This window comes from Taeniopygia guttata, chromosome 5, assembly GCF_048771995.1.
Source record: "Taeniopygia guttata chromosome 5, bTaeGut7.mat, whole genome shotgun sequence".
NCBI classification, from domain to species: domain Eukaryota; kingdom Metazoa; phylum Chordata; class Aves; order Passeriformes; family Estrildidae; genus Taeniopygia; species Taeniopygia guttata.
This window is the reverse complement of record NC_133030.1, coordinates 55,198,541-55,214,652: the sequence shown is the minus strand read 5'-3', so window position 1 is coordinate 55,214,652 and position 16,112 is coordinate 55,198,541. Positions and strand designations below refer to the sequence as shown.

Below are 16,112 nucleotides of genomic sequence, written 5' to 3'. Positions count from 1 at the left end.
TACCTTGAAATTTTGTCAAATTATGTCCTAATGTATCAGGGCTTTGAGGGCTTTTTTTGTTTACTCATGTGCTTTACTGTGATCGAGATAACAGCTCTAATATATTTAATATTTTAAAATTAATTTAAATTTCAAAATTATAATAATTTATTTAGATTATCAAATACAGCATAGAAATTAATCAATCCTGTTTTCAAGCATTAGGAGTAAGTGTCCTTGTTTTTACCCCTTCCCCATTTATACAAGGCATATCTATCTTTTGAGTATTTCTGAGTGCAAAGATGCTCAATAGCTGAAGATTCCTCTCTTGTGCTTTGCAACGATCCCATATGTGTTTATCAAGACTTATATTTGCCTCAGGTGTTTTTTGCTTGTAACATTACCATGAAAATTGGAACAGTGAGACAATGTCTGAGTTATTGAAGGTGTGAAAAAATGCCAACAGCAAAGCAAGAGAAATAATTATAAAGAGTGTCATGGTTGATTTAAACCATAAAAGTAATCCACCTCATAACGTACTGGAAAACTGCTGTGAAGGTTTCAGTTTAATCCCCATGCAGAGAGGAAAATCTGTGCAGAGCCCCTGCACTAGCAGTTCAGTTAACACCCCTCCCAGACATCACATAGTCTCATGTGGAACTGGAAACAGAATCCAATAGCATAATTTCTGTTACAAGTTTTGTATCACTTAGTTTTCATGATAGACAAACTTCTTGCGTAAGCATATCTTTAAACAACCATTTTCTGTGATTTAGTTCTTCACAGTAAAATTTTCTGAAATGTCTTTCTGACTAATTCCTCTGTAAATGGGATGCAGTCTGTATGTATTTAATGTGCATCCACTAGGTTTTTAGGATATTTTTTCACTGTTTTCTTCTAAGAGTTGTTCATGATTGCAGATGCTAACTTGACAGGATGCGTGGAAGCATAGAGACACAAAAACAAGTTGTTGATCTAGATTCCTTTGGGTTTTTTTAACACTGCATTAAAAACCAATTTGCCAAGAGACAGAACAAGAACTGTCCTAGCATGTGGGGTTTTATTTTGTTTTTGTTTGTTTTTGAAGATCCGTAACAGGCTTAACCAGGAGCAGAACTCCAAGCTCCAGCAGCAGAAAGAACTCCTGAACAAACGCAATATGGAAGTGGCCATGATGGACAAGAGAATCAACGAGCTGCGCGAACGACTGTACAAGAAAAAAGTTGAGGCACGTCAAAAAGAAAACATTCCTGTAAGATAAACTGTTAAAAGGGCCACACTTCAGTTTATCAAGAGCCTATAAAAACTACATAGAATCTCCCTTTTTCCCACTCAAGTAATACAGTTACCTGTGATAAAAGTAGCAGGTCTCTCAAAACTATTTTAATGTTTCTCATAGATATCCAAAAACTGTTAGACAGAATATGTTTCCTTTTCTTTTTCTTTATGACACAGACAGTACTATATTAAAAGTCAGAAAAGTTCATATATCTAGGAAGGAAAGTATGACTATGTGCTATGTGTTTAAAAGTATGAATGCATTAAAAAAATGGGTTTTATAAAATACTTACCTTCCAGTATGAAAAATGGATAAAAATATAACAGTTTGATAAAGTTAAGCTTAATCATTTTCTGGAGCTTCAGAAAGATTTTAAGAGATGAATTCTGGATTTCCATATGTATTACTAGGTGGAGGTATTGCTCTAAAAAAACCCAACACATACATATTTGATCATTTAAGAAGTCGTGTTAGACCATTTGCTTGAGAAAGGCACAGTAAAAGAGACCTTACAGAGATATAGATATCTACAAGAGATGTGTGTGCTGTGACTAAAAAATTTAATTTTTGAGGTGTTGATTTTAAGGAACAAAATCTGTGCTTTCTACCACATTTTTTCCCTCTTTTTGTGGAAGTGTAGAGTATGGTAACTTAATTATTAAGGTGTCCTAGCTACAGTGCATGATTCTAGGTAATTTAAGTTTAGACCTCCCTGTTCATGCAGAAAGTCTGGATGAAAAGGACATTCATGTTTCAATTTGTCTGGTCGTTTTCAGTTGAATCGTATTAATGGAACTTCATCGCCCCAGTCATCCCTGAGTGCTTCAGGAAGGGTGGCAGCAGTAGGACCTTACATCCAAGTTCCAAGTGCTGGCACTTATGCTGTACCAGTAGATCCAGTTAAGCCACAGTCTCTCACCATTGCTCCTAACTCAACACATGGAAGATCAAAATCTGGTAAGTACTTGTGTGATGTTTATCAATACATATGGTTTGAAAAGGGGCAATAGAGGAGAGGAGTAATCTTAAGAGACCCATAATTGGTATAGGGGAGGAGGCAAGTTTCAGATCTGTTAATACTGCTCTGTGAATTGGACATCAGCCATTAGATCTGTGACATTTTTGCTAATTTCCATGAATTTTTCTTAGGAAATTGAGTGTTTTTGTTGAAATTTTACTGGCTGGTACATCCCCAGAAGGAGCTCGTTTTCTTCAAAGATTCTGTCTTGTGTCTTTAATAGCTTTTTCAATTCGTTTGTGTGTTTGAATATAATAATGAAATCAACTTTGTGGAAAACTGTGTTATATGTAACTATTTACAGTATGTTGCTTTTTGTCAAGTAAAACAAAGCTAATAAGTAAATAATAAGAATAATACTTCTCAGAAGGAAACTAAATAGGAAAATAGAATAAAACTATTGGGGTTTTTGCTCCATCGGGGATGTGGGAATTTCTAGTCTTTCACGCATATCTGAAATGGAATAACCATAACATGGATGTTGTTTACTTGTTTCTGCCCTATTTAGTGAAGAAGCTGCCCCTCCAGAACTCCCCAGAACTTTGTGTCTGAAATTGGCTCCCATGTCTCCCACTATTAATAATTCCATCTAAATTTTTCAAATAGAATTATTATTTAATTTGTGTTGGAGGCTGAAGAAAGCAGGTCATATTTGTGCCTTAACTTCTCAATTCCAGCAAATCTCACCTGTATGCTCATACCTTAAAAAAATCTGAATTCTTAAGAAATTATCAGCTAGGAAAATACACATAATTTGAATAAAAGTGCACGATCCCACTGGTCTAACCATAGGACTTATTTTACCTGGTCTCCTAGGAGAAATCAAAAAGGGGATAAGGAATGACTAGGAGATAAAAGCTGTTGCAATATTCACATACATTCAAGTACTTAAAACTGAATATTCCAGTAAAATTCGCATCATGATTTCCAGATGGAGAGGAAGAGATGGGAAAAGACAATCTGAACCTCTCTGTAGGGAAGAATGTCAGAAATGCCCTCCCTGCACCCCCGCCCAAAAAAGCCCCAAGGTCAGAAAGTAAAACTGGCCAAATAGAACCTAAAAATAAGACTCAAATATTTCCCATTGATATTAGTGATTTAGCAATACCTTTATCAGCTACAAGTATTCAAAATCTGTACGAACCCCATCACTGTAGTTTCATGGAAAAGTCTCAAGAAGATGGAATAACTTAATTGTGGAGTTGAAGGTACAGATTTGCAGCAGTTTTGTTTTCAGATTTGTAGATCCTTCTTCCACATATGGAAAGGGACAGTTCCTGACTTTTAAGTTTACCAACTAAAAACCACAATTTTGTAATATCAACCTCCCAAGATATATATACCCACTTCTAGATCTACCTCAGGACTTTTAATATTATAAAAGTAATTATTCTGCCTTAGGACTGACTTTGTATTTATTATTTTGAAGATACTTGAATGAAGTTCTGTAAAATAGAGATGCATGTAAGAAGAAGCGTATATGCTCCCAGGAAGAAAAGAAATTGTGAATTTATTTCAGCTGTCATGCTTTTATTTCTCATTATCTGAGTGTTCCTGTTCTAATGTTCTCCATTGTCATTGTTATAATTTTTCCACCACTTTTTTTTCTTTCTTTTTCTGTGTAACTGGATCTGCCTTGGTGCGTCCGGTAGAGACAGACTGTGGGTGTGTGAAAAAATCTCCAGACATCTGGAAGGTTTCTGATTTAGACATAATAGTGGATCCTATTCTGTCACCTCCCACTTCTCTTCAGTCTGCTGTTCACAATGTCATCCGCCTGGCACCTACTCTGTTTGACACCCAGCACTGTGAGTCCGTAGAAGATCTCTGACTAGCTAAGAACTCAGTTTTTAATATGGTCATCTGAGCTCTTGCACACAGATGCATATTAAACAGCATCTTTAGAACTTGTGTTGTGGTCTGGCGTGTAGATGATGCTGTTGAAATGTAAATTGATTGAGAAGTTGCTTTTCATCTTTGAAGGAAACAGATTTGCAGCAAATTAATCCCAGGAGTACTGGAGTAGTGTACTAGGGATGAGTTTTCTTCTCTGAAAAACCTCAAATTTTTCTCAATGTTAGAAATTTTTGGCAATCACTAAAGCATTTTAGTATATTCTGGATTGAATAGATGTATAAAATACAGGCTTAGTTTGAGTTACTTTGTAGGAAACCTCAAGTTTCTGCGTTCCACTGACCCCAGAGTTGGGATAAAAGCTCACCCTGCCTAAGTCAATACCCAGAGTCTTGCTGCCTTCCATTGGACTTGGAGCATGCTTCAATTGTTGTAGTAACCTGGATCCAGACCTACAAAAATTTTAGGGAAAGTCAGAGAAAAAGCACAAAACCTTTTGTGTCTGTGTGTCACTGTCTTATTTATGTAAATGCACTATGGCCTGGTGAGAGCTGAAATACACCGGAGGTTACATTTACAGGCACAGGCAAGAGGGTGCATTTGGAGGGGTAGATGGAGCCAGTTGGCTCTGGGGTGGATGAGAGCAGCAGCTGGGGTGGCCTTGTCAGGAGGGTGTTGGCATCAGATTCCCCTAGACCAGGTTGCTCAAAGCCTCATCCAGCCTGGCCTTGGACACCACCTCCAGGGATGGGACATCCACAACTTCTCTGGACAACTTGTGCCACTGACTCCCTACCGTCACAATGTAGGTCAGAGAGAGGAGAGAGAGTCTGAATTTACTTCCAGTCTGTTACCTCACAATCTGGGGATAAACATGCTGCTTACAATAAATTTTTGTGTATCTGTCTTTCTAATAGAAGAGTGTTGAATTTGCAGGTAAGATGTTTAACTGTGTCATGTCATGTGTTGTTGTTTCTGTAAGTGCTTTCCTCATAATTAAACTTACAGATCTAGATGCTTTCATGTTTAGCATGAATCAATTATAACACCTTTCACTGATCTTCAAAACAGATGTTTTACTGAACTGTAACCTTACTGGAGGTATAGAATGTCTTGTGTATTTTGTACAGTAGGCATTAATTCAGTGCACAGTTGGAAAATTTGCCATTATTTAGGGCATAAGTGTTTAGACATCTTTTTGGTCTCACTCTTGCTAACCAGATGATTAGAAAGAATAACAAACAAAACTCACAACATTTTCAGCTCTTGGATAATGCCAATATTAAAAGTGAGCCTCATTACTTTACTTGCTGGCAGTTTGCAAGTATCAAAAGTGGTTTCTGGAGTATATACTGTATTCTCAGTGTAAAAATATGCAAGTATTAATCCTGTTTGAGAGTTACTTAACAAAGAGGGTAAGGATCGTGGATAGAAAGTAGACTGGTGATGGAAACTTGACTCATTAGAATGTTCCTGTGCAGCTTATTTTGAGACTATCTAATATACTAGACAGAATTCTAGAAATAGTCCTGCTGATTCTGTTTTCTAGAGGCTTAAAACTGAAATAGGAAACTTGGCCTCTAAATACCCATTTTTCATTTGATACCGTATTACTGTGGCATCCAGAAATCTCACTGAATCTCCACAAATGCGCAGTCCCCCTGCATTTTAGCTCCCATCCCATAGTAAAGTCAATTATGTGTTACACGTCACCTTTACGCATTTAAGGGATGGAGGAATGATCTCCAGTCTTCTTAGAGGAAGAGAGGCCTGAAGTTTAATCTTTTAAAGGCAAATTAAATCCTTAGGATCTAACATAGGATCTATTTAATTACTATAAATCATATCTAATTATTAAGCTACTTAAACTCTTTTGCTTACTTAGAGAACTGAAACTAAATAGTCTCACACAGTTAATAAAGTAACACCAATGCATCTAGGACTTCATTAAGGATTTGTTGCTTCAGTTTATGTGCAGCTATGCATGATTTTTTGAATATGATAAAGATAAAAGCCCATGACTTGTGTCTTGATGCTGTGAGTTAAAGTTGTCAGCTGACTTTATAAATTTATGTAATATTAAATCTCTGGGGCAATTCTAATCGGGTGAGTATGTTGAGGAAAAACAAAAGGTGAGTTAACCACCACTTCAGCAAAGGAATGTGTGCTTTTGTTCCACCCTGCTGTTGAAGGGAGTTTTTACATCCTGTTATGGGTGAATGAATCTGGTAACCATAGTTTAAATTTGGAGTGAGTCCACTGAGGGCTTACATAGACTTAACATTTACTGTAGTTTGACTTTGTCTCTGGATAGTACCCAAAGAATTGTGTTGATGAAGTGTTCCTGTACAGATTGTTACTCTGAATTTGTTTGGCTTTTAATAGCAGAATATGCAACACTCAAGCCAAAATTTTAATCACATTTTTTCTATAGAAGTTTTCAGTGCAATTTGAATGGTAAAGGGTCATGAACAGCACATTCTATGCAGTGATTTGGCTTTCAGTATTGATTCCTGAATCAAATATTAATAATGATTTATCTCACTTCTAGAATAAAACTAATCCCACTGTAATCTAAGCTATTTTATTTCATATGTTGTTTTGCTTGTTTGCAATGCTAGTATGGATTATCTTAAATCTAGTATTTTTGTCTGTTTTCAAGCTAATGATGGAAATTGGCCGATACTTAAACAGAGCTCAGCCCCTGTGGTAAAACCCCCTCAGATCTCCAACACAGACTGGAAAGAATCAAGCATGGATACTGCTTTAAAACAAGGAACTATATCCAGCCAGCCTTTGCCAACTTCAGTATTAGGAAGTACTGATAAACTGGTGGGTTTCATCTGTGATATGTTTATAGATATGTTTCACTGAAATTATGAACCTTTGGCTTTCATAGCTGAACTCACTTCAGTCAGATACACATTCCATTTCCTTGCTGCTATTTATTTAAAAAGTCATAAAAAGAAACTTATCTTTGTATTTCTTCTGTTCCTTTTTATTCTTATCACATTAAAATGTGTGGGCTTGTTACAACTTCAGTACTTTGTATTTCTTCCTGTTCTTTTACTTATTTAGTCTACCATTTTCCTTCTTTGCTTCTCCTAATCCTCTCCCTCCTCCTTCATATTTTTCTAATTTATATCTTTGTTAGTATTTTTACTTTGTATAGATTATTACTTCTTCAGCGTAATCTTTTTCTCACAAAATAAGACATTAAATCCATCCTTAAGTGCGACTACTAGTGGTATCTGTCTTCACTGTTGTGCTAGTACTTTATGAATTCTTTAAGACTAATCTTTAAAGAATAAGGACTTGGTCTTTAAGTTGTTTTGGTAAACTCTGACAGTATGTGTTATCAAGATCAACTAGACACTGAGATCTGGAACCTAGAACAAGTTAATCAGGCTTTGCATGTATGTAAATGGTTTTGAATTTAAATTAATGTGTTACAGCTGAAAGTGCCTTTCAACAGTGGCCTTTGTCTGAGTTATGATGAGATCCTTAGATAAACTCAGGTAGAATGATATCTAGTGATAAAGAAACATTAACTGTTTATGTTGAGTCCTTTTCTGTCCCACAAGATTGCTAGTATGGTATGTTGAAAAAGGAATGTTCTTCCTCAGAAGTACTATTTATTGTCCTTCCACAGGGTCTTGATCTGGGGAAGGTGCCACCAACAGTTCCTGGTGTAAGCAAGCAGTTGCCTCAGAACTATGGGACCTATCCAAGCCCCGTTCCCTTAGGAACAGGTTCTACAAACTCTCTAGAAAGAAGGAAGGATGGCAGCCTGCCCAGACCTGGCACCAGTATAGCAAATCGGCAGAGGCCGGTTCCGCTCCCACCGCCCAGCAACGTGCACCAGCCCAGCTCTTCTCAGCAGATCCAGCAGAGAATTTCTGTCCCTCCCAGCCCCACGTATCAACCCTCTGGCCCTCCCTTGTTCCCAGGAGGAGAGGGCAGGCCAGAACTGCCTTTGACTGTGGCAATCAGACCTTTTCTCGCTGATAAAGGATCCAGACCTCAGTCTCCCAGAAAAGGGCCACAGACAGTGAACTCCAGTTCCATCTACTCAGTGTATCTTCAGCAAGCAACACCACCAAAGAATTATCAACAAGCTGTGTACAATACTTTAAATAAGTCGGTAAAAGCAGGTAGAATATATTTTGCTTTTTTTTTCTTTGAAATACATTACTTGTTTGGCTTAGTTGACTTCCCATATCAGTTTGGAAAACTTGTCTAAATCTCTGAGGAAAGTAAATTTTGTGTATGCAGCATAGCAGAAAAATCATTCAATATATTTTTGAGATTATTGATAAATATGCATTGATTTACCTTTTATTTTAAAACCATATGCAATTGGAACAATATAGCCTGAATACTTTATCAATACTTTAATAATAAGTTGAAAAAACAGTGTCTAGATACGAGAGTATTGCTCCTCTTATTGCTCTTCCTCATGAGAGAGGAAAAACATTCCAGATGCTACTTGTAGCTTATAATTGTAAGCATCAGCATCACCAACAGGTAAGTATTTATTTCAGTTTTGACAGTCCCCAGAACAATTTTTTTTCTTTCTGTATTAGTGCCAAACAAGTAGCAATAGTTTTTTTATGAATATTTATTTTGTAATTTAAGAACAGCTCTTCACTGTTTTCCATCTTTCTTTTCTTCAGTTTATGGAAAGCCTGTATTACAGTCTGGTTCAACCTCTCCCTCACCCTTGCCATTCCTTCATGGCTCTTTGCCCGCCCAGTCTCCCTCACAGCCACAATCTCAGTCTCAGACTGAGGTCACAGAAAAAGATCAAGAGCTGGAAAACGCTCCACCACCCAGTGAAAACAGCAATGTGGAAAACATTCCCCGTCCTCTCAGTCCTACTAAGCTCACCCCTATTGTGCACTCGCCCCTACGGTATCAGAGTGATGCTGACCTCGAGGCTCTGAGGAGAAAGTTGGCCAATGCTCCGAGGCCATTAAAGAAACGCAGCTCCATCACCGAGCCAGAGGGCCCGAGTGGACCCAATATACAAAAATTATTGTACCAGCGCTTTAATACCCTGGCTGGAGGGATAGAAAGTGCTCCTTTTTATCAGCCAAGCAATCCACAGGACTTCATAGGCAACTTAGCTGACGTTGATAACGGGAATGCCAGCACCAATGGCAATATTGAAGAACCAATCCCCATGCAACCTACAGTTCCTGTCCCTGATGAACCACCCCCTTCGTCAGATGCCAATGACAATGAGTTACCTTCTCCTGCTACCGAGGAGTTGATAAGCACTGAAACCACAAATCAAACACCTGAAACAACTGAAGACAACAACAACAACCTTTCTATAGTTCCTTCTACTGAGCAGTCACCCAGCCCTACGCCAGAGGTCAGTTCTCCAGTAGAAGATGAAGCTCCTTTGCCACCTGCTCTTCCTCCTCCACTTCCTCCAGTAAGTAACAAAGCAAAAGAACAACTTTGTGAACTTCAGAATTAGCTTTGTGCTTAAGCATAACTGGAACATGGTAAGCTTGTGCTCAGCAGTATCTTTGCACTTGAAGTCTTATGATATCAAAAGGAAGGAAAACCAGGGGAGTTCCAGGGAGAATTCTGATGGATTAGTTTCTTTACTACTGTAGCTGCCTAATAAGGAAAATACGCAAAATAAGGTAATGGGAGGTTGTGTATGTGTTTTTCAACTCTTTGGAGGTTCTTGCTGTAGAACTAATTCTAGAATTGGAGATTCCATTTTTCTTTTTTTTTTTTTTTTTTATTTGTTCAGGACTTCAAAGATAGCTTACCCTTACTTTCATACAAATAGTTATGTGAGTGGGAAGGTTTTTAATTTGCAGGCAAGCTAAAATGGCTATTCTGGGGAAACTGCACTCCTTGTGCCCTCTCAGAGGAGATGGACGAGGGCTAACTCCAGCAGCAGCACAGCTGGCTTGTGATGGCAGAAATATTGTTCTAATGGGCATGTCACATACTTGGAATTGCTTTCCAAGTCCATCCTGCAGCTGTACTAAAATCTTTTAAATACTTGTCATTACCAAAATCTACCACATTTGGAGAATTGAAAAATACAGAAAAAAGTTGATTTTATTCTTTGTTGTTGTGCTATCACTCACTCTTTGAAAGCAAGGTTCATCCACACTTTTAGACTCAGGTAGGAACCTTGCATTCTTCTGAGAGTTCAACTGCAGTGTGCACAAGGCTTTTTATGGTTTTCCATGAGCATAAGGGCCAGGAGACATCTGGGAGAATGGGATATGTAAACTAATATTCATAATGTGAAGGGTTTGTTTTCCAAACTGAAATAGCCATCCTATATAGGACCATAAGTGAAAACAGATCCTACAGAGCTAGAGACTAAAAGCATTCTATAAAAGCTGTAGTTAATAGATTATTTTTTCCACAGCAAGTGACAGGGACACATGTAAGAGATTCAGAATATTCCCAAAACACATTGAAATGTGCTTCAGATCTTGAAAATGCTGCTTCTGATAACATCTACTAAAATGTCACATAAAATAGCCTCATGTTGTGTACTTTTCGTTTCTACAACAAAACTCCCAACTTGCCAGGTCTGACCTACAACAGGGACTCCTGCTAATTCAAGGCATTGTTTCCTCTAAGTACAGACTCTGGCTTAATTATGCGGTGCTTTCCAGGCTAAGCAAAACTTTTCACTGTCTTAGATAATTCACTAGTAATATGCACAGCTTATATTAGATACAATTAAGATGATGATGCTTAAAACACTGACTTAAGTACTTCATGCCGTGTACTCACTATCTTTAATTAAAAGCTTTGAAGCTTTATTGGCTTGCTTTTTCATTTTTTAACTGCATAAAATGTAGTTATTTATCAAGCCTTTTATTTAGAGACTTAAATAGAAATATTTTCATAGCTCTAAATATCATTTAGGAAGATGAGATTCATAAATGAATCATATTTTCTACTTGTACAACCTGAACTGATCCCTCTAACCTTCATCTTTACTCAGACAAAACGTACCAACTTGAAGAAACCCAACTCAGAAAGAACAGGCCATGGTTTGAGAGTGAAGTTCAATCCCTTGGCTCTCCTCCTAGATGCTTCTTTGGAGGGTGAATTTGATCTGGTACAACGAATCATATATGAGGTAAGCTTTTAAACAATGGAAACCCCATGAAGTATTTAGGAAGAAGAAAGTGCTAAACTATTTTATGTTTTCAACAGGTTGATGATCCCAGTAAACCAAATGATGAAGGCATTACACCTTTGCATAATGCAGTGTGTGCTGGTCATCACCACATTGTGAAGTTTCTTCTTGATTTTGGTGTAAATGTAAATGCAGCAGATAGTGATGGGTGGTAAGTGTCAAGATTCTTACCCTGGTATCTGGGAGAAGCACTATTTAAATGCACATTCAAAATTTAATTGAAAACTTTAATTGTTCTGGGAACAATTTCCTTCCTCTTTATCCCCATCAAACGAGTACTCTCTAAGCTGTGGATGAACTCAAATACAAGGTTACAGCATATTCAGCTCTCAAGCAAGCACACTTAAACCATAAATTAGATTACAGTTTCTGATAATTAGTGTTAGAGTTGCATTTCTTGTTCAGATGATGAAAGAATTAAACTATAAATAACAAATGACAGAAATTATTTTGCTTAAGTTTCTTCATCATAGATACCACTACAGATGTTTGTGTTCTTGAAGAATCTCACCTTACAAGTAGTTGTAGCATTCCTGAAGTCTTTTTGGGGTGGGGGGGGATGTGAATCCTCAACTTTATTTTACCTTTCAGGCTTGCTTGTATTGGAAAATACCCTTTCACACCCAACAGCTTTGTAAGCTGTGAAAATTATTAGTTTTGCTATCACCTGTTTCATAATGCTTGGCTTTTCTGGAGTCAGGTAAATCCTGAAATCCACCCTAGCTGCTTGACAGGTTTTAGACAATGCATACACATACTATAAACATAAAGAAAATTTTCCTGTTAAAGCAGACAGGCTGTAAATGGCAACATGAAAGTTAGGATTCATGGAAACTTCTTTTTTCACATGTACATTTTTTGCTTTGTTTCAGGACACCCTTGCATTGTGCAGCTTCTTGCAATAGTGTTCATCTCTGTAAACTACTGGTAGAATCTGGGGCAGCTATTTTTGCTTCAACTATAAGTGATATAGAAACTGCTGCAGACAAGTGTGAGGAGATGGAAGAAGGTTATATTCAGTGTTCCCAGTTTTTATATGGTAAGCTGTGACACCAGCTCTTTCCTAAGATTTATCCTGATTTGTCCCTCTGATCTATGTGAAACATCTGCTTAGGCCCCAGACTGGATGATATGGCCCATCATGCCCCTGTCATTTCAAAGTGCTAAAACCAGCATCACCTTTTCACTCTCATGTTGGTCTTAGTCCTTCTGTGGTTTTAATTACTTCACAGGTTCCTTCCCTTCAAGTGTTAAGATTTTTAAAGTTTTAATTTGGCTTCATTTCAAGGAAGTGCTTATACAGGGAGGTTTTGACCGTAACAGTGAGTTGTCAAGTATTTTGACAGAGAGACTCCTAACTTCCAGATGCACAGGCTGTCAACTAAATTTTAATAGAAGAACACCCTTTTGTTTCCCATAAAATGCTATTAAGAGTTGGTGTTTCCAAGGCATTTTGACAAGGCAGCATGTTTCTGTGTAGTGGTGCTGCGCTCTGATTTTCATCCCTATGCTGAAATTCAGAGCTGTTCTGTTATCTGGGCACCTGAGATCTATACCCAGATTTCTAGCAGATCGCACAAAGAAATAGACTTTATAAATAATTAATTTACAGAAGGTGCTTACTTACTAAAACATACTTTTCAAGAAAAGCACTTCAATGGAGCAGACAAATTTTTAGTTTCCATCAGAGGATTTAACCTTCATCAAGGATCTGTCAGATCTGACATTGTGTGAGTTCTGAAAGCCTCAAGTGTCCCTGTACAAGGCCTACTGTAGGAAGCAGTTTCCACTGCATATATAATAAAAGAGAAAAACCTCATTCTCTAAATTATTTTGCAAGATTGTTTTATCATGCAGTTAAATTTCTGACAGAATTTCATCATGGAAGTGCTGAAAACTGTTCATGAAATGTTATTAACAGGAGACTATTGACATGGGCCTCCATGTCAATAGTAAAAATCTCAGAGGGGAAAAAGAGGCTATTTTACCATCTGGTGTTGTTAACAGGAGTGCAGGAGAAGCTGGGAGTGATGAATAAAGGGGTGGTGTATGCTCTGTGGGATTATGAAGCCCAGAACAATGATGAGCTGTCATTCCACGAGGGCGATGCCATCACTATTCTGAGGCGCAAGGATGACAATGAAACAGAGTGGTGGTGGGCCCGCCTCAATGACAAGGAAGGCTATGTGCCTAAAAATCTCCTAGGGGTAAGTTCTTTCACCCTCTTCCTTCTATTTTTCACGTGCACTTGAAGTAGAAACAGGAGATGGATCTTTAGTCAGAATTCCTCTGTGCACCATCCACAGCACTATGAAGTGGTATAAAGCACGTTAGTCTCTCTGGCCTCTGTGCCATTATAAACAAACAGGAGAGGCTACTGTTAGGAGATTGGTGCTGGTTGTCATTAAGCAAGTTAGTATATTTAATATAGTTTATGCTCTAATGAGACTTTTTTCTCCTCCTTGGCTGAGATATAGAGCCTTTATTGAAAATATGATGGCTCTATTAGGCAGCTTGAAGCCTTGGTTCAGAAAGTTCTTTGGGAAGGTTTTTAATACCTTGCACAAGATAAGAGCACAGGGGAGTGTGTGAGTTTTAAACAGGAAAGGACCTTGAAGATGACAACTGTAGGCACATTGTTTATGCTCCTCAGACAGATGGAACAGTGTCAGGGGAGGCCAGGAATGTAAGGTGACTAAGTAGAAAGCTACTGAGGACAAAATGCATAGGAGAACCTTGCAGAGCAGGAAATAAGCTCTCTGGAGTGCTCAACAGGGAATTTTTGTGCTTATGTAAAAGCATCCATTGTCTATTCTGGATCTTGAGCTAAATGCACCATGTCATTTTCAGAGCAGCCATTGCTGCCATTGGCAGGAGTAAATCAGCCCTTTTCCTCCTGCTTCTTTTTTCAGGAGTGGCCTAAGAACACCCTCAAGCTTACAAAAACCCCACCTCCCAAAACACTTCATCACCCAGTTCTGCCTAATAAGTACCCCTTAGTTATGAATTATTTAAATTGGTATTAACCTTGCAAAGCCTAATACTGTTATTCTGTTTTTTAGTTATATCCACGAATAAAACCTCGACAGCGAACCCTTGCTTGAACTCAGTTGTACAACAGTGCAGTACCATGCTGGTAACTGGAAACTTAGAACATACACTGGAGCCATCATTTTTGGTCATTTCACACAGAGAAATAAAACTATGATATTTAGTTTTAATGGTGCTTTCTCTTGTTAAATGGACAGCATCCACGATTTCCAAGATCTGCGGTTTGTAAATGAGGATTGTTTGTGTGACCCAGCACTGACGAGGAGAGCGACACCTCCGCTACCGCCAGTGTTGCGCCAGCTCTCGTCCAACTCGGTGTTTTGAGTCAGAGTTCCGTGGTAGGAGCTTTCTTGTGTTCCGTGTTCAGAGGTGTCCTTTGCAGAGTGCAGATGCGCTGTCCGGTCTGCTCCAACCCCCCACAGCAACTGTCCCATGTCGGGATTTTGGGTATTTCTGTTCCATACCAGTGAATGTTGAGTTCTCATTACCCATCAGCTCTTTGGGTTCTAGGACACCTAGATCCTCACCTGTTACATGCATAATTAAGTAGTTACCAAAGCTTGGTGAGGGCTAGGATTTTGGGTGGCAACACAGTAAACACTTAAATCCTAGTCTGGACAACCCCAACAAAAGCTTTACCTAGTCTAGCATCTTGCAGTATTTGCATTTAGAATCAAGCTAGAGAACTAACAAAAACCAACAGTATTTGTACACTTCTCGAAGTCCCTACACAATATTTCACTTGGTGTTTTATTTTCTTATTATTCAGCCTACAGCACCGGTGTTACTTCTACGAATGTAAAGGTTTCCCTACTAACCCCCCAAGCTCGCCCCGCCTGGACACAACAGTTAGTACTGAAGTTGCAGCAGCTAAAGGGATTTGTATGTCTGCAGGGATGAAAGTGCAATAGTTGAAAAGGGTAAGAGTCTGGTAAGGGTTATATACTGTGTCACCTGAAGTCTGCCTGAGTCAGTCTAGAAGAAAATATGAAGGACTGGATAGAAGTAGAGAGAGTCGTGTAGATGCCAAGTCGAGGAGAAGAAAGAAACAAGGTTTAGAGGAGGATTTAAGAAAGGCAATAGCTTATTTGAGGACAGTTTCTGTGGTTCTTGGCAGCCTTCAACTGCTGCCAAGGCAAGTTATGCAATAACCTGTTCCACTACGTTGTAGTTTCAAGCAAAAAAGAAAAACCCCAAAACAGGCACTTCACTGGAATTTTAATTGTACATGATTTTATATATCAAAAGTATATTTTGAATTTCCCATTATAAGTTTTAGCCATATTTCTTGTAATTTTCTCCCATTTAACAGTATGCAATTTGATTAACTCTTCATGTACAAGTTCTGTGTATAATTTATATATCCATTTCTGCAGTGCTGTAACTTGCTTTTACCACAGGTCAGCATTAACTGTATATATTGTGGTGAAAAGTGAAAGGGTATTATTGTTGAAGAATTTGCTACATGAATGTGATGATTTCAAGAGCCTATGATACACTAATTCAGAGAACATGTAAATGTGCACAATAAAGTACTGCTAAGGCATGGCTGCATTCTCCACTCTCTTTACAGAAGTCTCGACAGCAGATGTGGCTTTGGTCAGAGTCTGCATGGAAACACTCATTGTAGCTTGCCAAAGTTAGAGCTGTCAACCCACCTTTCCTCCTTGTTTTATCAGTTTTGCTGAAGATGTGCTTACACACTAGTATTCCAATTGGGACAAATCAACCTAGAA

The 16,112-nt window shown here is 38.2% G+C and overlaps 1 protein-coding gene across 9 annotated transcripts in view; it reads left to right on the top strand.

The window, feature by feature from the left end:
• The window catches only part of PPP1R13B (protein phosphatase 1 regulatory subunit 13B), an 81,999-nt gene extending 66,077 nt beyond the window's left edge, over positions 1–15,922 (top strand). For 5 of the 9 annotated variants that reach the window (XM_072930462.1, XM_030275069.4, XM_072930458.1 and 2 more), the window contains 11 exons: positions 1,067–1,231; positions 2,035–2,215; positions 3,929–4,084; positions 6,793–6,962; positions 7,783–8,284; positions 8,807–9,573; positions 11,128–11,265; positions 11,343–11,476; positions 12,198–12,364; positions 13,333–13,532; positions 14,388–15,922. In XM_072930462.1, the coding sequence (XP_072786563.1) occupies positions 1,067–1,231; positions 2,035–2,215; positions 3,929–4,084; positions 6,793–6,962; positions 7,783–8,284; positions 8,807–9,573; positions 11,128–11,265; positions 11,343–11,476; positions 12,198–12,364; positions 13,333–13,532; positions 14,388–14,429 (2,622 nt within the window). In that variant the 3' untranslated portion in view covers positions 14,430–15,922. The remainder of the gene's footprint in view (positions 1–1,066; positions 1,232–2,034; positions 2,216–3,928; positions 4,085–6,792; positions 6,963–7,782; positions 8,285–8,806; positions 9,574–11,127; positions 11,266–11,342; positions 11,477–12,197; positions 12,365–13,332; positions 13,533–14,387) is intronic. The other 4 variants (XM_030275071.4, XM_072930461.1, XM_012574243.5 and 1 more) reach the window with 2 other exon arrangements.
• Positions 15,923–16,112: the final 190 nt, after the last annotated feature.